This window comes from Anabrus simplex, chromosome 7 (assembly GCF_040414725.1).
Source record: "Anabrus simplex isolate iqAnaSimp1 chromosome 7, ASM4041472v1, whole genome shotgun sequence".
Classification (NCBI taxonomy): domain Eukaryota; kingdom Metazoa; phylum Arthropoda; class Insecta; order Orthoptera; family Tettigoniidae; genus Anabrus; species Anabrus simplex.
Window position 1 is genome coordinate 122,351,475 of NC_090271.1, and position 21,009 is coordinate 122,372,483.

Sequence of the window (21,009 nt, forward strand, 5' to 3'; positions counted from 1 at the left end):
AAGTACAAGTACGCTTTACTGCGCTATGGGCGGGAGGCCCTAAGCTTTCGCGCTACGCATTACTACGCTATGGGCGGGAGAGGATTAACATCTACTGCTAACATTGGACTTCAGTTGATTTATAGTTCCAATTTAATTACATTTTAACTATTGTTAATATATTTTCCACTTGTTTTTACTTTCTTATTCATCACTAATATTGGTATTATTTTCAGTTTCTGGCAGGAATGATCTAAACTGAACTGCCTGTTTCATTTCTCCGTGTTCTTCACACCAAATTTTGTGTTTAATGGTTTTGTAAGAAAAATATTTTCCATCTAATAGATACCTTATTTTATTTTCCCTTGGGCAATTTATATCATTAAAAAGAAGAGTAAATGAGTAATGGGAAATCCCAATAACCAGAATGATGTTCAAGTCAGTGCAGGTTATGCTATTCTTGGCAGTACGTCAATATTTGAAGAACCCGTGAAGGGATAATTGTGCACTGTTGATATTTGTGCAGATTGTTACAACGACTTTGATCACAACATAGGAAAGACAAAATCGACGTAAGAAAATTTAGATACCGGTAAGCTGTAAGTTCGGAATTCGTGAAAAGAACTCGTCTGTTCTGATAAAAAATTGCGTTTTAATTAGCATTCAAAATGAAAAGTGGAAAACTGTGGAGGAATATGTAAGAACATACATGTGCGTTTCAGAATATCATATTTCAGGAATAAATTATATATCAGAAATTTTTTTGTTGGAGCAAAATATTTCAACAATTTCAGTTGTTCAAAAAAAATGTTATAAATGTATTTTACGATAGTTACAAATCGTAAAATTTTTATTTCTTATCTTCATATAGATCAGTCTTTCTGTTTTCTATTTGTGTATAATATTGATTTATCAGGATTAATATGTGATTACAGGCATGATTTTATTTTCATGGTGTATATTGCAGAAAATAACTGCAGCATTTGACAGATAGACCTGCAGCAGTTGTAGGGTTAAACAATGGGCCCTTGTATACCTGGACGGTTTGATGTGTAACAGCTTTGTAGCTCATGTTAGAAGAAACAAACCCTTACTTGTTTTGCTAATTTTGAGAGTTATTTATTTGGTGACTGTTCCAAGATTTGCACCAATGTCATCCGGCATTTCCTCTGTTAAAACTCTTCATGTGTGCAGATGGTTTTTTGAGTACCGCGCCAGTAGTTTCAAATTTATTTACAATTACGTGAATCTGTGCTCGTGAAGGTGGCACTTCACCAGGAAATTGCTGAACAAATGCAGTGCGTACCCATCAAGCCGACTTGTTATTTAATATAACTTCTACATATGAAAATACGGTGTTGCAATGATAAATGTCTCACCATGTTAACAGCTGAGATTGACTAGCTACTGATGCTAGGTCAAACACGAGCACGCTCCTTACAAGGTCAAGAACTATGCGTGCGCCTCCCGTACAGCTGCTTAGGTCTCCAAGAGTAAAAACTGCCTGGGTTTATGAGGGAGGCCCTGTATGTATCCAGATAATGGGTTTTATGGATTATTCGGTGTGATATAGGTGGAAGTAAGGTGCTAAACATAAAGCCTTTTCAGTTTGTTTCTTTCCACTTCCCTTTGCATAATACTGGTTAGTTTCGTCCACTAAACACTGAATCAATGCATCCGTCATAGTGAAGCAATTTTCAAGTGATCTGAAGATTCATGTATCTGACATATTTATTCCAGTATTTACATGAATCTCAATTCTGGAGCGATATCAATGAATGGCTTCACAAAGGGTGGGGAGGGGGAGAGAGAGAGAGAGAGAGAGAGAGAGAGAGAGAGAGTGAGTGTGAGTGTGTGTGTGAAGGACTGTTTACATTATTTGCAGTTTTATCATCATTATCACTTCTATTTTCATTGTCAAAAATTGCACTTGTACTTCCATGAGCCAAAATGCTAACTTTGTTTCTTTTCCCAGCTGGTTGATAATTCATTTTTCTATCACTGTTCTCTCGTTCACTTGTACCCCTTTCTAATTCATAATCCGAATATCTGTTTGCCAGTATTTCGTTTATATCTTCATTGTGAAGCACGCTTCAAACGCCCCGCCAGCTAGTTGCTGTTTTCACTATTAGCTTATTGGTGAACCCGGAAAAATATTTCAGCACAAGGAAAGGGTATGTGTTCACAAGGGAACGTGTGTCAAGAACAATCTAGTAAATAATTAAAAACAGGTTTATGCGAAGGTTGTGCTAAATCATGATACATTGATGGCAGGCTGCTGGAACACAGGGCACTGATATTGTGTTAAGAGAACATTGGAAATTGTGATTTAAGGATAAAATTATTTTTTTTACAACAATTACATAGACTGAAGACAAGGAGCTACCAGTAAATCAGAAATGCTTGTCCATGTGCTTGTGTTGAATAGAAATTATATTTTTTTTCCCTTATCTGTTATAGAGAGTGGGGAAGAGAATTGCAACTGAAGAACCCGAGAACATAGCAGAACTAAAACCGAAGAAAGTGATCCGTAGCTCACATCGGCAGCCATGTGTGGCCCATAATTTTAACAGGTAAGTTCAAGATCACAGGGTATTTTGTGCTATCTTCTAAGTGTTACAGAAATGGCTAATCTGAAATAACTGATTTAAATTGTTACAATCTCCATAGAATGACTCGCAACTCGCCAACCTTTCCTGTTCTTCGCTCTCATCAACAATTCAGCTGGGAGAAAGTTCTCTCGTCAAATCCTGAAAAATTTTTGTCATCAAATCATGACCGTCTCAAAAAGCGTCCTGTGCAGCGTAACACAACTAAGATAGAAGTTCCTCGGAGTAAGCAACCGGAAGTTCCAATATTGCCATTTATCCCTGTTGACGAAGATCCTGGAAAGCCAACGCCTGCTATGTTGGAGGTCATGGCCCGTATGCGGGAGAGATCTTCCTGCCAGCCTGCGGTTCTTTCTAGGAGAAACAGGTAAGAGACCGTTTTTAGTGCAGTCTTCTCCCGGGCCCAAAGCTCCTTTTTTTTCCCCCTTTTTTGGGGGGTGGGTGAGAATGGGGAATTTGAATGCATTTTATCAGAACGTAAAAACTAGTTACAGCCAGTCTGAGTGACTGACGGTAGAGCCTGGCCTTCCGACCGCAAGTTCAGTTCTGACTCAATCCGGTGGTATTTGAAGGTGCTCAAATACGTTAGCCTCGTGTCGGTAGATTTACTGGTTCATAAAGGAACTCCTACGGGACAGGTTCCGGCAATTCGGCGTCTCCGAAAACAGTCCAGTAGTTAGTGGGCTGTAAAGCAAATAACATTATTATTGTTTTTGTTGTTATTAAACCTAGTGATTGCGTCTTGTAAATACAGTGGAACCTCTTTAGTGTATTTCTCATTAAGGCTTTCTCTGGCTTAGCACCTTGTAAATTAAGTCCAGATTCCTATTGAATTAAATCTGCATAAAAATACCTTGCTTATTGTGTCATATTTTTCACTGCTTAGTATGATTTTACATTTTTTCCAGGCCCGAAAATGTTCTTTATCATCCCTTCTGAATGGAATGAGATATCAAACACAATTAAGAGGGAAATTAGCATAATAGGTAAAGAAAGCCCTTTGGGGAGCAAGCTGTTAACCTCAGGGAAGTTCAGTTTTGCTTGCTGGTTAGCAGTTATGTTGTAAACCCATTTGTGCTTGTATTTTTCATTCCAGTCAGAAATATATTTAACCCTTACCACTCGTCTGTTGGGTGAGGCCCGATATTACGATATTCCTGTTCCGGTCGCATGTCGGGCGAGACCCAACATGACATTTTTTCGCCCACCGCTCGTCTGCCGTTTCTTAGCTGACAAAATAAACGATGCTATACTGTACTGCCATCTTTTGGTTCAACGTGGAACTGTGTAGAATCCAGATATTATTTGACAGTCAGTCAATAATATATTATTTAGAGGGCAGTGTAGCCGTCAGCTGTCCACTCACGCACACGAAAGGTCGAGCGATAGTAAACAAACATGGTCGCCATGTGCTTTCCTAGTCATATATAGTTTACTGTTCAGTGTTGTATATGTCGGGCAACACACAAAACCACAGTATTTTCGTAACTCTTCACCTTCCTCGTACCCTGTGAACTGGCGATGTTCGGCTTCTGTACCATAACCCAACATGTGCCTGATGCTGACGGCTGGCACAATTATAAATTAACTGATCCCGATTTCAAGAAATCTCTGTTTAGCCTACAAACTACCGTGAAGTATGAAACCTGGGACTGAATGAAGTTTTTCTATTGCTTTTTACTGGTAATTTGTTCAGTGAAATTATTAACGAAACCAATCGGTATGCGATAATGATAGTAAGAATAAGAATAATAATAATAATGCAAAATAATTTGTTTTGCACCTATTGCTTTTATTTGCTCCAGTATAGCTTGCTTAAAACATGTATGGCCTAAATACATCATTTTAAAAGCAAATGCTACCTCCAAAATCGTGAAAGATGAATACAGGTCATATAAGATAAAAATTCACATTTAAAATACGAGTAGTAGAGACAACACAGAGAACTTTAATTCGAGGGGTAAGGGTTAAGGTAGTGAATGTGTCTTGTAATAGCCTGCACATGGGTTTGAACCCCATTTTTGGCAGCCATTAAGATGGTTTTCCATGGTTTCCAATTTTCACACCAGGTTGTACCTTAAGGCCACAGCCGCTTCCATCCCACTCCTAGCCCTTTTCTATCTCATCGTTACCATAAGACCTATCTGTGTCAGTGCGCTGTATAAAGCAAATTGTAAAAATAGCAAATCTTCTTTTGTTGCGCTTTGTTGTGGACACTGTTGGAATTGAGACTACCTATTGTATAATCAACTCTCATAGTGACTTTTCCTTCTGTTCTCAATGTAACACGGTCCTAGAGAGAGGGGAGGGGGGGGTAGTGGAAAATACTTGACGTAGGCCTAGTTAATTTAGGTCTTTTTACATAGAAATTATGCTGGACCAGGATAGCTTTTCAGAACGGTTTTCCTCATTTGTTTCCAATTAAATGCAAGTTTTGTAGTATTTTGTTCCTTAATCTGTTGGGAATTAAGAGTAACCAATGTGCAAAACTTCACCAGTTGATTATGCAGCATAAGTCAGATAATGAATGTGGCCGGTTCTTCATCTTGGTAAATTGTGAAGCCTTAATTGACCTTATTCTCAGAATTTGGGCCTAAATTTGGATCCTGTCCATTTTCATTAATCTAGAACTACTAGTAAAAAGAGCAGTACATTTCTGCTTACATCAGTCTGTGGTGAGTATATGGGAAGTCTCCCTTAAATTTTCATATAATGGGTAACAGGTTGCATGCAGAGTCACAGGTGACAAAAACAGGGGTCTGGGTTAACTCTTGCCTTTTTGGAACACATCCAAAAACTTCTTTGTCTTAGACATTGAAGACATTTTTATTTTCTGACCATTCCACCAAACCAGTGCCAGTCATCATTCCTCGCATAATGCCAAGTTTCATAGTGGCTATTGAATTTCCAGTGTAGATAGCTAGATGTCTTTCATAAGGGAAAGTTGGGATAGGCCAGAGATGACTGAAGGCTTGTGCATATTAATTTACAATTGTTCCTCGTGGAACTTCGTTATAATAGTATGGATGAATTCTTCCAGCTTCAGGTTGCTATCAGCATATGTCGTTTATACCATATTTTCTATAACGTTATATTTTCTATTATATAATATATATAGCCTATATATACATTCATAAATTTTAACTTAAATTTTTTGTGATACTCAAATGTTATATAATTTCTTTGGATACCTTGGCTATCTTGCTTATGAAGTAAAATATTGGTTTTTAATGAAGTGGTTCTCTCTGACAATGTTAAGTGTTTGTTTCTTTTCAACAGTCGATGTAGCAGTCCTACTCAAGAATCTCCGTATCCCTGCATTTTAACTCCGGCAATGGAACAAGTTATCCGAAGACGAGAAGAATTATTGCAACAAGAAAGGGATATGTTGCAGCAAAATTGGATAGTTGGAAGAGAGTTCACCCGCACTACCCGATCAAGAGGGAAGGATAGACCGGTTTGTCGAAGATCCCTTCGAACTCGAAATAGGACGTGTCCCTTCGTTACATATTACTATGATGACGATGATGAAGATGATGAAGAATTCTTCTCTGATATAGGTAAGTTCAAAGATTGATTGCAAATTTTGCTATTAAACTTCATTTTATATTACCAGCATCCTGAAGTAGAAAGTTCCTTGTTGTGGATAATTCAGATTCTCTTAAACACTTTCAAGACCAAGCCCATACTTTGTAATTGTCCCCAGCAACAAGTAAATTTTAATGATTTTTAATTTTTTTTTTAAATTCCTCCTCTGTATTTAATGAATACACCATTCTGTCTTTTAACACTAATTTCAACGTATTTGTTGCTCTTTTAATGTTAAATAGGGGAACCTGGGGTAATTAGAACATCATATAAATACCAAAAAGTAACTAATGATATTTCTGCATTCCCACACATTATAGTGTGGTACTCAGTTTGTGCCAGAGTTTTTTTCTAATTACCCTATCAATTTTGTATTTTATTTTCCAACATATGGTATTTATATGATGATCTGATTACCCGATGTTCTAATTACTCCGAATTCCCGTACAGACTTTGAAAGTGATGTAAGCTACATATTAACTCACTTGCTTAATTAGTTCACAAGGTATCATATTGTGTCTAGGTTCCCCTAAACTCGGAGAATTCGACCTGCTTGAAATTATTTAAAATTCATAACCTTCAAACACATCAGTATCTCCCAATTCATCTCTTTCACCATCGGTCTATATTCCTCTCTGTGTGATCTGTTTAATCTATTCCATTTTCTCTTAGCCTTTCTCACACCATCTCTACTACTAAAATCATAGATAATGGATGCATTAAATACTTTCGCTACTCTGCATCGTGACCTTGATTAATGAAAATAGAAAGGTGAAAACCGCTATCAAGTGCCATCTAATGACAGTAGTTCTTGTTCAGTAATGTATAGTACATATCGAACAGATGTTAAGTATAGACCAAGATTTTGCCTGATCAATTTCAAAAGAATTGAAATACAGTGGAATCTCGATTCTCCGTTTTTGGATGAACCCTGGGGAAAAACCGTACATGGGAAAACGGAAAATCCAGGAGTGAAGGAACCATAAACAATTTTGTTAAACATCACAAAAATGAAATATGTATACAGTAAAACCTCGTTAATTCGAAGTCGTTGGGACTCAAAAATCGGACTTCGAATTACGTGATTTTGAATTAACCGCCAATTCGCAATTCAGAAGTACCAACCCTTGCCGCGTTACGAAATATTCTAAGGCCCGTTACTGCATGCAGTTAACCTTGATTCAGTTTAAACCTTTCAAATGCCATGAAAAAAGAAACATTTCCTAAATTTATTCAAAAATGTGCATTTACAGTATTCAAATAATGCACTTGCATATCTCATTGGCAAATATAACCTCACGCAACGGAAGAACGAAAAAAAAAAGCATGATTCAAAGTCGACGAGAAATCTATGCTGGCTCCCATGTGCAAGTGCTTTATTCATTGGAGTACTATACTGTAGGCATTTTAGATGCCTTGTATTTTCACAGAAAGGACCCAATGCCCTTAAAATCAAACTTTCCTATGACTCTAACCTTGTACGATTTCCCGCCATGGCACTTCTCTCGTACTTCAGAAATGTAAACACTTGCCACGTCACAAAGTATTCTAAGACCCATTAATACATGCAATCACCTCGATTCACAGTTTAAACCTTTCCAATGCCATGGAAAAGCTATTTCCGAAATGTATCCAACAAGGTGCATTTACAATGTTCAAATAATGCACTTGGATAAATCACTGACGAACATAACCTCACGCAACGAAAGAAAAAAAATCACACAATTCAAAGACGAGGATAAATTACGCCGGTTCCCCTGTGCAAATGCATTATTTTTTGGATATCTGTACTGTTTGCATTTTTAGATGCTTTGTACTGGGATGGAAAGTGCCCGACGCCCTTAAAACATTGTAGCTTATCGAACTTTTCTGTGACGAGGGGATAAAGTTTCTCGCTTCCATGTGCATTGCAATTGCAACGCACTGCAATGACCATCATCCCCGACCCTTGTACGATTCTCCGGCTGGCACTTTCTCCTTTAAAACCATAAGACCGTTTGGGCTCGCATTAAAATAAAGCAATGCAGTTTCATCGGCAATGACAGTATTGTTCGGTGCCTACGAATTTATTATATGAGCCACGCTTTTACGTCAACTGTCGGCATCGCCAGTGTTTGCGCATTCTGTTTTCCCGCACACTGCCTGTTGCGTGATATTACGGCGTTCCTTAAAAGGTTGAATACAAAAGAATTCCGATTTCATTCAACTTGGCAATCATGAAGCGCACTGTAGACCCACCGAAGTGAGTGTAAGTGCGGAAAGCTACCCCTCCATGTTCCGGAACACGCATTCTATTATGATGCGGATAAATTTAGAGTTGGAATTACTCTGTAACATACTATTGTTTTAAAATGTAAAGGCAGTTTCGAATTAAAAGACTGAATTTCGGTAATGGGGCCGACAATGTACTTCGAATTACGAATTATCCGTATTTCGAATTAAACAATTTAAATGACATGCAAAACTGTATCTCATGTTTCCGGGAATGAGAGCTTCTTCGAATTACGTGGGATTTTGAATTAACCGATTTCGAATTATCGAGGTTCTACTGTACTTATATTCTTACAAACACCCCTGTTGTTTGTCCAACCCTTGTCCCGTTTCCCTACGGGGTCGGGTATGAGGTGAGATGAATCTGTCGTGGCGGGTTTTTATGATGCCCTTCCTGACGTCAGCCTCGTCAGAGGAGTTAATGAGGTGAAATGAATGACGTGAGATATGAGAGTAGGGAGAGGATGAAACCCAGTGCTGGCACATAGCCTACTCCTTTCGAATAACAACAAGGGGTCTGCTCAAGGCTTAATGTCTCCATCCGACGGACGAATCGCCATCAACAGCGTCGTATGCCCTGGCTCCAAATGAGCACTGCGGATAGGTTTGGAATTTAATCCAGGGTTTTGACACGCAATCTAGTGATTAGAAATAATCTTACAAACACCCCAACCCAAACCAAACTAGAGAGGCTACCAAACGACTGCTGCTCTGTCCTAAGGCATGCAGATTACAAGGTGACGTTTGGTCAGTATGGCGAATCCTCTTGGCAGTTATTCCTGGCTGTCTAGATCTGGGTCGCCATATCATCATTAAATAATTCCTCAATTAAAGGTAATCGTAGAATGAGTGAACCTGGAATCAGCCCTTGTATCCAGGTAAAAATACCTGACCAGGCCGGGAATCAAACCCGGGCCCTCCGGGTAAGAGGCAGGCAAGTTAGACTGCGGGGCCGGCTTCAAAGATTAATTACCGGCACGCGACAAAAAAAATCTCTAAACTTTACATTCAGTTTTACCGGGGACTCTTCGTCAATTTCCTATGCAAACTTCATTCAGTTCCGCAACTTTGATCAGTCAAACTCTTCGAAAAAACTAATACCCGTAACGCCAAGCCAAACAATAGACCACAAGTAGTTTTTAATTCTCTAATCTAATAAAATAAAGCACATTAGATACAAAAGCGCCCAATATAATGGCAAAATCCCTTTTTTTAATTTTTTTTTTTTGTATCTACCGTTGTAATTTGGTCACTGGTATACTGTTCGTAGTCAGTTTATGGAAATCTTCTGCCGCGTAAGTTAGGCCTATATAGACTTTTAGAGGTCATGTTGAACTCGAGAATATGGTTTTGAATGCAAGTATCGATTCTCAAGTTATCGAATGCATTATATTCAGTTCTGCCAGTCACTAATCACAATCAAATTGGAAAGAGAAAAAATATCATTAACACTTCCAAAATTATGGTTATTTGCGACCTTGAGCTCAGCTGGAAGACGCGTTGCTGTACAAGACGGTAACGAGTGCAAAACGATAACGTTTTTAAATGTAGCGTGCGAAAATAAAACGACTGCGGTTTTTGTAACATTTTAACACAAAAATGTGAAATTCCCAGTCTTACATTACGACCAAAACAGCAATAGGCAATCCCGAAACCTCCCATGGCTTTATGTATGTATGTATGTATGTATGTATGTATGTAAGGTTCAACATCTGTTCTGGTCTCTATAACATAATCGTATAGATGTTGATTCCCATTGAAATACTAAATTTGTGTTGCTTAAGAAGGGGGGGTTTTGATTCATACCTGAAAGCTCAGTGATTATACAGTGTCCCGAGGTAAGTGCCGAAAACCTGTTCGGCGATACTCTCGGAAAAAGTTTTTTAAAAATTAAAAAAAAAAAAAAAAATATCTAACCCTGGACATAATGTAGACGTTTGCAAGTACGAATATTTGAAAAAACTCGTTCCTTCTTCAGGTTGAGCTGCCGAAATGCGATCTGTCTCCTTCCGATTGTGGACACACTGCTTTGATTTCTGAGGATTCTCTAAACAATACCATCCGAATGGGATGCTAAGATAGTCCCTTATGCAAATTTACCGCCGATCGCTTTTCCACTACAGTAGACTATTTCCTCAAATTACCGCAATGACGGGACGTTATCATGATCCGTAAGTATTCCGTAGCCGTCCTTTCGTGAGATACAGTTTCTTTGAAAAACGCGTGATCGAGGATTTAGCGTTAATGGGACTGAAATTTCTGGACGGTTGATTCGGGTAACCGTTTCTTCGAAGAACGGATAATGCGGGATTTTTACAATGTGATTTGATAAGGATGCTCACGCGACCACGTAATTTGAACGAATGTGAGAAAACGTAGTTTCCGGGAACGTATGATCGAGGTTCTACTGTATACGGTATGCATGGTCACTAGAGTGTTAAGCTGTTACTCTTTACTCTCAGTGAAGCTAATTCCTATTTGCTGTTGCAAATTTGTGTATAATGACTCAAATCTCTTTGAAGGGCTTCTATCATTCACAATTTCTTGGTTTAAAGAAATTGTTCGTCAGGATACTGGATAATGTAAAATGTGGATTCTAGCTGTATATATATATAAATAATATATTTATTACATACCTGCTTTAGTTGAAGTTTTTGTGGAAGAAAAGGGTGGGTTAAGAAGACTGAATGGAACATTTTGCATTAAGAAGTCATGGGTGTGTCGGCTATTACTGGACAAAACTTTCATGTGAAAGGAACTGGGGAGAAGTACTATTTTTAGTTTGATACAAATATTTCCTTTGTCATGATGATAGCCATCGGGATATGTTGTGCTACTTGATTTCATTGGCATATGTATCTTCTAGCCGTTATGGGTTTCATGTTATATTGTGATTTATTGCATTTAGAAAAAATGAGGGAGAATGTTAGTACCTACCACAGAAATTATGTTCTGAGTTGTATTTGAAACTATCTGTTGAGGACATCAGTCTCCCATAATTTGTTGATAAAGAGTTGAGCTAAAATGTTGTTTAAGCCTGGTTATCTCTGGTATTTCAGTCATGTTTCCATACATTTTTCCTAATAGATGCAGTGAAAGCTTTATTATGCTTCCCATTATTTTACTGTGATAAATGTTATATTCCTCTGTGCTCCTGGAGTATCTTCAATTCATCGATCCTTGAATAGGTTTTCAAAAATTGCATTGCAGTTCCCGAGTATTAAATTGCTGATCTATCTGTCACTGGTCCTTCTACTTCAATTACTATTTTAAGACATTTTCTCCATTGTCTATATAATAACTGTATGAAACTGATTCCAATTAGATTCTCAGATCTTCCCATAATTGTTCCTTTGAATGTCTTTATTTAGGATTTGCCCAGTCTTGACTGGACAGTTGTGGAGCTGCATGGTTTGAGAGGTGGAGACTTCAAATTCAAAGAAAGAGACATAGCCTTGGCCTCGTTTTTCCTCAATACTGTATCTTTGTTACTGAACTATATCGACAAGAAGGCAGTAACTGCTCAAGAGAACATACTTTATCCCTTCTTGAATCTAGCCTCAAGGAATGCTGCAACCATAAAGTGCCTTATATATTTTGTTTTTAGTAGTGCTCTATATTAATAGTTTTTGTATCTTTGATTAAATTCTTTGTACTGTTAAAAATTGTGTAAGCTTACTTTCCTTGGATCTTTTTTATTTTATGTTCGCAGGAAAACTTCGTTATTTTTCTGGAATCTTGACATTGTAATTTTTGTAAGATCACTGCTACAGCTTTTGATAGTAAAACTACCCATCTATTCTGGATATCTGGGTAATTGAAGTCCTGTCCATGATCAACTTCATTTAACATGTCAAAACATGAAATGTGTGTCAGTGCTGTAACTATTTATACATATATCCTTATATACAGGTCAGAAGGTGAAATTTACATATACCGGGCGAGTTGGCCGTGCGCGTAGAGGCGCGCGGCTGTGAGCTTGCATCCGGGAGATAGTAGGTTCGAATCCCACTATCGGCAGCCCTGAAAATGGTTTTCCGTGGTTTCCCATTTTCACACCAGGCAAATGCTGGGGCTGTACCTTAAGGCCACGGCCGCTTCCTTCCAACTCCTAGGCCTTTCCTATCCCATCGTCGCCATAAGACCTATCTGTGTCGGTGCGACGTAAAGCCCCTAGCAAAAAAAAAATTACATACTGCAAGTCTGGGGGAATTGACTATAATCTTGTTTAATGCATATTATGAGAACTACTTGATATAAAAACAAGCAAATACTAGTAAATATACATTTTTTTCTCTTTCTGTTCTACAAACGGCAGTGTTGCATTTTCCTATAGAATTACAAAATAAATTATTTTAATAACAAGAATGTGCAATTGACCATCTCCTGTACTGTATGGGTGAGATGGGCACTACAGATTTAAAGGGTTTTTTCCCCCCCACATAGCTATTCTACTGATTCTTGTCTTCTAAACCACATGATTGGCAAATCATCAAATTTTGTAAAATGTTCATGCACTCAACAAGAACAAATTTTTACCACTTCACAATTATTGATGTCAACACACACACAAATCAATATTCTAAAGTAATGCCTTGTTGATGCATCCACTCTCTTCTTTCATTGGCTGTTTGTATCCGTTCCATGTAATTGATGTCTTCCAAATACTTAATCCTAGATCTTCCTCTTCCTTTCTTTTCCAGCTTTTTCCCTTCAAGAATGTTAGTGATACACAAACATCAGAATTATTTATTAAATAGTAATTGCACTCAGTCTTCATTTCTTGAACTCCCATTAGAACACCACGATGTTTTAGATAACTTCCCTTTCTTAACAGGAGGGGCCTTTCATTTTCCTTTAAGATTTACTTTCTTCTTGTGTTCATTAAAGTGATTCTTGGAAGTTAACCCTTCATGCCGGTTGCCAAGTTTTACCCTACAGCGGTAATAAATTTGAGAAAAATATCACAATTTCTGAATAACTTATCTGATTTTGTTTAAAATAAGTGGATATACAGTTCATATCATGCAGATGTTGTATCTACATACAAAAAGGCGGCATGCAAAGTAACAAAATGCCTAATTACATTCTTGTTGGAATAAAATTAGAATCAACGGGTGTCCATGACCACTTGCGTGAGCATTCACATTTACAATACACGTAATTTCTGGGCTGTACATAATCATAATCTCTAACACTTTTCATTATCACTCGGATTATTCTCATCATTACTTCCACCTAATGTGCATTCGAGAGCTACATTAGATAAATGCAGACCACGCGAGGACGCCGCCATGTTGTTCACAACGATAGACGTTAATGAAACAAATTCTTTGTATGCCAACACAATGCCACATTACGGTAGAAGATACTCCCCTGCATAGAGTAATACCCTATGCTGCGAGCCGTGCTAAAAGTTGACGTTGACAGCCAACAGATGGCACGCATATGTACATCTAAAACATCGCTAGCCTAGTCCGTATAGGTACATGTCAAACCGCTCCTGGCTTACGTTTTGTAGGTCCGTGCACGTACACGTCGAACTGGCTTGAGTGGTTGATACAGTGTCCTTTTGTTTGGCTCAGGTAAGGTTATCATTTGTTTGAAGATTTTCATTTTCAGAATTGCTCAGTTAATTTTGATCTCTGGATGTGGCAGATTGATTTGACTCAGTAGGCCTTCCTGCATTGGACATGCTTGGTTGATTTAGATCTATTGCTGGGATAGGGCTTACTTCAGGAATCTGTTCATTGGGAGTGATAGACACATCGTTGATCTGGGCACGGTGCGGATTGTTTAGAAAGACTTCATCTGGAATTGCAATGGTTAAAAACCGGAAACTGTGTTCTTGGATAGTGGCTCTTCTCTAACCATCTGTAAACAAACTGCTTAACTGCTGCCTCCTAATGCAACAAGCAGAATGATTTCTAATCCAAATACAACATGCTTCATGGAAGTGCTATTTTAAAAACTTAAAACATTGCTTGTGTTAGATGCTGCAAGTAGTGAGAGGTATGATTAGGCATTGCAGCCAGAATGATATTTTCTTTTGCATATTCATGCATTTTTACCGAATTGCAGTGTGTAGAATAGCCATCTCGGAAAAGGAAACAAATAAGTATTCAGTCATATAAAAAATAATTCAAAATTTATACATGCTGACCTCTGCGATGGAAACACTGCAGAACCAGGAAACATGCCATCCTGGTACTCATGTTTACAAATATTTCCCTTGATAATGCAAACACGTGGTAGAAATGTCCTTTCAGCATTACAAGAAGCAGCCACAGTGATTTGTTTTTCCCTTTTCAGCACCATTTAGACTTGACAATGTACATGATCCTCTAACAGTCGGAACGTGACTGGTGGTTATTTAACTAGTTTTGGATGTCGAATAAATTGTGCTCTTCCATTATTTGGTGTAACATTATAAAGTAATTGGTCACTTCTTTCTTATTCTAGCCTCTGATCAAGCCTTTGAATCACTTCGGATACATGGAGTGCCATGTTGGGATGTTGAGATATGGCAAGGTTTATCCAGTTAGATCTGGTTTCTTTTTCTGCATTTAATGTATGTTAAATGCCCAGCTGTTCATGAAACTTGGTAGCAAGAGTCCTAACACTGTACGCTAGAAAATGGAAACCACAAGCTTGCATTGCTTTGGTTTGCTGGACTAGACGTTCTTCATTTTCAGGTCCAAGAATGTACTTTGTTTACAGTATCCATTTCTTTCAAGAGTCTTTGGCACACTGTAGTTGTGGAGGTGCTCCGAACTGTCGGAAGTTCAGTCATTAACGGTGGTGATGGCATTTTAAATTTGCAGACCAATTACTGTGTTGCTTTTTCTGACTTACAAATTTGGCATCTTGAAAAAGAAAATTGCTGCTAAATCAAAACTACAGTTAAAACATCAAAATTATATGGTGAATCCTTGTCAGTAAATTCCTCATTAACACTTTTTCCTGTTTAGCACGCTGTAAATTCGAACTCCTGATTCTCATTATATTAAATCTATGTGAAAATACCTCGCTTATAGGGTCACAAATTTTTGCTATTACCAACTCGGGTAGGGGCACAGTTGCGTGATTACGGGAAAAGGCCTTGGAATTTCTGAACTTCAAAGGATAAGTTGCACCTTCGAGGAGCAAGCCGTTGGCCTCAGGAATGATCAGTTTTACTTGCCGGTTGTGAGATTGCTGAGTAACACAGTGAGTTTATTTGTGTTTGTATTTCGCATTCCATTCAGAGGATAAAGATGTTGATTCCCATAGGGAACATCTTTATCCTCTGATGGCCATGGATATAAATTTTTGGAAATGAGACAGTCTCTCATAGTGCATTGTCACTGCCGGTGGCTCCAGGTAGCGTACGCAGTGGCCTCCATGGTGTGCACTAGCCATGCGTCTTTGTAGGTGTGCTATTTGCCAACTGATGAGCCCAACTTAGCACACTGGGACGAAACGCTGGCAACCAGGAATGAGTTAGCTGGAAAATTTATAATGTCCAATAACGGACCAACTATATTGGTATTCCATTCAGAGGTTAGAAATGTATTTTATGTTGAGTGATACACTGAAGTGTAGTAATATTTGTTGCGGGATACAGTTGCATGTATCGGGATTAAGAACATAATCATATGAAATTGATTAGCGTGGTGCATATTTTCTTGCGATAGCCTAGTTATGGATACAGAAAAGGCCGTGAAATTCCTTACTAATGCAGACAAAATTAAAATCTGTCAGAAAGTGGACTAGCGACATATCTTAAAGCATGCAGAGGTTGCGAATGTTGAACTCACACCTTCGAGTTTTGACTCAATCACTTGTGTTGGTCCCAGTTTATTAAAAATGGTGGCCAAAAGTCATTCCTCCTGGTCGCACATGGTTGAATGTAACCTCCCATTCATTGTCTAAGAGTGTAACTAGAAAATAACATTTAGTAACCCAAGGCTTCTGCTACTGTAACATTTATTTTAGAAAGTGTGTGATCTGCAATAATACTTTGGTATTTTTATTGGCACGTTTCCATATTTGTTGTTTGGTGTTTATCAACACCTTTCAGTGCACTTATTTTATAAGCCCCAGCGGAGAAGGTTTTTATATTTGTTCTCTTGTGTTTTTAACACCTTTTAACACATTGCTGACCGGATGCTTGAGCTTGTCACATACCCACATGAACCGGACACTTTTCTACTGAGCATACTAGAGAGCACATGATTATTAAAATGTACATAGATATTAACCCTTTTGCTCTCAGGCTATTTTCACCGGTCAAGCCCAAAACACTCAGGCCATTTTTCATGATTATGCATGTTAAAATGTAAAAAATTGCCGTATAAAGAAATCCCCAGTTACAAAATTGAAAAAAATTACAGTAGTACACTATTTAATATCGTTTTAGGAAAAAAATATCCCAAAATTGTTCATGGCATATTTTACTTCAAAATAAATTTTGAAATTTGAAAATATATTACAAAAAATAAAAATCTGTTTTTAAATACTAAAAAAGTAATATGTTCTTTAGTGATATTGTTGTTCAGTCATTCTGAAAATAAGAGCATTTAATTCTGTATAACATGATATAATTTTGTTTTTTGTATTCTTATTTAGTCATGAGTTATAGCACCTGACGTAAAGAACTGTACACGTACCTTCCGAAGTCAGCATTTGTGTTTTGCAAAACATTCTCCTATCATCAGTACCTGTAAAATCCGAATCACTTCTTCTTTATCTACAGCTTTTCCCACACCTGTGGGGTCGCGGGTGCTGTGTCGCACATGTGGATTTGGCTGTTGGTTTATGGCCGGATGCCCTTGCTGACGCCAACCCTATATGGGGGGAAGTAATCACTATCGCGTGTTACCGTGGTAGTTTGTAGTGTAGTGTGTTGTCTGAATATGAAGAAGAAAGTGTTGGGACAAACACAAACACACAGGCCCCGGGTCAGAAGAATTAATCAATGGCGATTAAAATTCCCGACCTGGCCGCGAATCAAACCCGGGCCCTCTGAACCGAATACCTCAACGCTGATCATTCAGCCAATGAGTCGGACTGAAATACGAATCAATATCGGCTATAACATCACCGTCATCGTCTAAAGCATCTAAATAATCCAAAACATCGGAATTATTTAGTCTAGAACTTGGCCCAGCCATGTAAAAAAATTAGGCCTACTCGTGGCACGAAAATCTAATAACACGAAATGTTAAACTAAAATTCACTTGAGAACACTGATAAATGTAGAATATAAACAAAATATAATTAACAATAATCTATTATTAAAATGGAAACAATAAAACGAAGGAAAACGCGTATTTTGAAGCTTAAATGAGACTGTACTGGCAAGCAGCACACTTCAACTCGTCATGCGGTGAACATACGCGGTTTGATAACTTCATTTGTTCCAAACAGGTGAGCTTAGTGTCTGTATCTCTCGAGAAAAGTGTAAACTAAATCCAAAAGCTACTATTAATGTCTTTTCCTGACATCTGGGGGTCCATTAAGGTACTTATACAGCCGTCCGAACACAAAGCCGATAGATTGGCACGCTGAGTGTTTTAAGCAATACCACCCGAGCCGATAGATCGGCTCGCTGAGCGTATAAGGGTTAAACTAGTCAAGATTTTATCATTAAAGTTGTAAATATTTTGGTGGATCTGTCTTTAAAACCATCTTCAGCGTCAATTCCTAATACATCATCAAGGTTTACATCGTCAAGTCACTTGAGTAAATCAGCACACTATGTAAATTACGACATGTAGGAGCTTGAATATCACTTCCAGTATCACTCTCGCATTCAGTTTCCACTAAGGGCCGCTTCACACTAGGCGACTAGAATCGGCGACCAGCCGCCCGTGCTTGTGAAACATTGCTTTAAATGGAGCTCTTCACACTGGGCGACTCAGTAGCCGAGCTACAGAAAGAAGCCTGGCGACTGACCTTGCAGTAGCTCAGTTCCACTACCGGTCGCCGAGGCAGATTGCACAACCCCGGCTGGCGGCAGCTGGTGAACCATTGTTTTGTATTGGAGTCTTCACACTAGGCGACTGTGTAGTCCAGCTACTCGCCTTCAGAACATCCTTCAGTGTCATTGCGCTTTTCTCGTACGTTCTCAGTATGAGCAATCTACCTAAACAAGTGGGCCAAATTAACACTAAAGACTTAATTCTACAAATTGAGCAGCATCCAGCCATCTGGAACCTAAACTGTAACGAGTACAGCAATAAAGTTGAAAAGAAAAACGCATGGTCTGAAGTAATCACGCAGTTCTTCAGTGACTTTGAAGAAAGAACATCTCAGGAAAGAAACAAGCTCTTTAAGTAAAATTTTACAAATAGCCTTGACGTGACCTCACTTTTATGAAATATTCAATATAATTGAGATATTGTCGTCCGACTCATTTGGCTGTATGCTCAGCACAATGTCCTTCAGTACAGAGGGGCCTGGGTTCTGGGTTCGATTCCCAGTCGAGTCGTGTTCTTTTGTTTACAATTTGCTTTAGGCAGCAGCGACTCAGACAGGTCTTACGGCGACAAGGGGATAGGAAAGGGCTAGGAATTGGAAGGAAGCGGCCGTGGCCTTAATTAAGGTACAGCCCCGGCATTTGCCTGGTGTGAAAATGGGAAACCACGAAATACCATCTTCAGGACTGTCGACAGTGGGGCTCGAACCCACTATACCCCGATTATATAGACAAGGATTGGGCAATTTGTTTAAATACGCTTCTATGTAGGAACCTTATACTGGAAAACTACTAGCATCTCAGTTCAACTTACCTCAAAATTAAGGCTAACTTTTCTTTAGCCGGTAATGCTTTTCTCAACTTGGTATCATTCCGGTAATATCTTCTTTCACACTTTCGAAGAGTTCATCAAAAGATTTCTTCGACATTCTGAAGTAACTAAAAAGACTTTGTACCATCATCACATAAACCGTCAAACAGTTTATAGAAAAATCCTTTTTCCAAACGATCTTTCAACATAGGATGTGAATGAAACCTACGGCGCTTTCTTTCTTTTTGACGACAACAAGAGTAGCAATAGACACTCCTCTGCCTGGGAACTCATGAAGAAAACTGGTTCTAGGCCGGGGAAGGCGGCTAAGTAGCGCTACCGGCGACCGCTCGGCGACACGGAATTCACCTGAGCTACTCAGTAGCAGATTCTAGTCGCCGATTCCAGTTGCCTAGTGTGAAGCGGCCCTAATTCACGAGCACTATATCCATTTGAACGATCATCGGCATACAGTTCTTCTAAAATATAGTCTTCAGCTAACACTGCATTACACAAGCACTCCATCTTATTGTCTGAACCAGCAGAAAGAAAGTCGACATTTCAAAACTAAATCAAGGAATAAAAGGCGGCCGTGAATAAAAGAAAAGTTGAGATACATCTACGATTTATTCTACTCAATGTGCAAGTCTGAAATAGTTCAATATATGGTCAAGGAACTGCATGTTGCTTTTGTGGGATGCCCCAACCGTTTCAGAGGCTTTGGCTCGCTCTTAATCATTTTATATGCTAATAGTATGGTGGGCTCGCCACACCCAAAGGCATTTTATACCTACTGCCAGGATTCTCTCAGGTTCCCCTAACATGGGGTAACTGACTCCTTTTGTTTAAAGTAATAAACTTCATGGTTGGGTTCCGTATTGAATTAAGACTTAACTTAAAATGAATACAAGATTTATTGCTCCACCTTCTCAATACTTTAATCCTTTTGTAGCTGCCCCTAACTTATAGTGCAGACGCTGCTAGATGAACTTTTGTGGTATTACCTCCAACGAGGGACAATCAGCCCTCCTAAAGAGCCTTGTCTGCCTGAAGCCATTAGCCTCTTCAGGTTGCACTTCTATTTATCCCAGGGTCCACGGCTGCCTCTTCCGCCATCTCCACCATACCGAAATTCACCTTCTCTACCATAGAAGCTGTTGAGGTCTTCACTCTTAACCCTGAGCTCGGACCCTTACTAGATGTTACACGCACCGGGTCAGTGTGCTCAGGGACTCGCATAGACAGGGGCACCACTCCCTGAGTAGGGCTACCTCCGAAGAGGTGCTACCTAGAAACAATTCATATAGTATTCAAATATTACAATACGATTCATAATGATACACATCTTTAGCTAATTGTTTTACATCGCATAAACGTGTCCGTCTTACAGGATGATGGAGTAGGACTGAAGGAAGAGACCATGACCTTGATTAAGGTACAGTCTCATCATTTACCTGGTGTGAAAATGGGAAATCACAGAAAACCATATTCATTGTAGCTGACCGTGGGGTTCGAACCTACTATCTCTTGGCTTACAAGCAGATCCATGACCCAAACCACATAGCCAGCTTGCTCGGTAATACATATTTTACTAGAGCATTTATCAGTAATACAATTTCATTACAGCATTACGTCTGTCATTCATATTACCTACATACTATTGTGGATGCACTGCAGAAATATTTTTTTTATTTTAAAAGTAATACAAAATTCATTTATGGTGTCGAAAGTTGTTTCATGATATAGACAAAATTTTTGTATCCATGTGGCCACATTACCTTTGGATAATC

General features: G+C 38.7%; 1 protein-coding gene across 4 annotated transcripts in view; it reads left to right on the forward strand.

Moving 5' to 3' along the window:
• The window catches only part of LOC136877345 (serine/threonine-protein kinase VRK1), a 207,520-nt gene that overhangs the window by 138,783 nt on the left and 47,728 nt on the right, over window positions 1–21,009 (forward strand). For 3 of the 4 annotated variants that reach the window (XM_067151306.2, XM_067151307.2, XM_067151309.2), the window contains exons 8-10: window positions 2,440–2,552; window positions 2,650–2,955; window positions 5,868–6,148. In XM_067151306.2, coding sequence (XP_067007407.1) covers window positions 2,440–2,552; window positions 2,650–2,955; window positions 5,868–6,148 — 700 coding nt within the window. Of the gene's footprint in view, window positions 1–2,439; window positions 2,553–2,649; window positions 2,956–5,867; window positions 6,149–11,818; window positions 12,366–21,009 lie in introns of those variants that run through there. The other variant, XM_067151308.2, reaches the window with a different exon arrangement.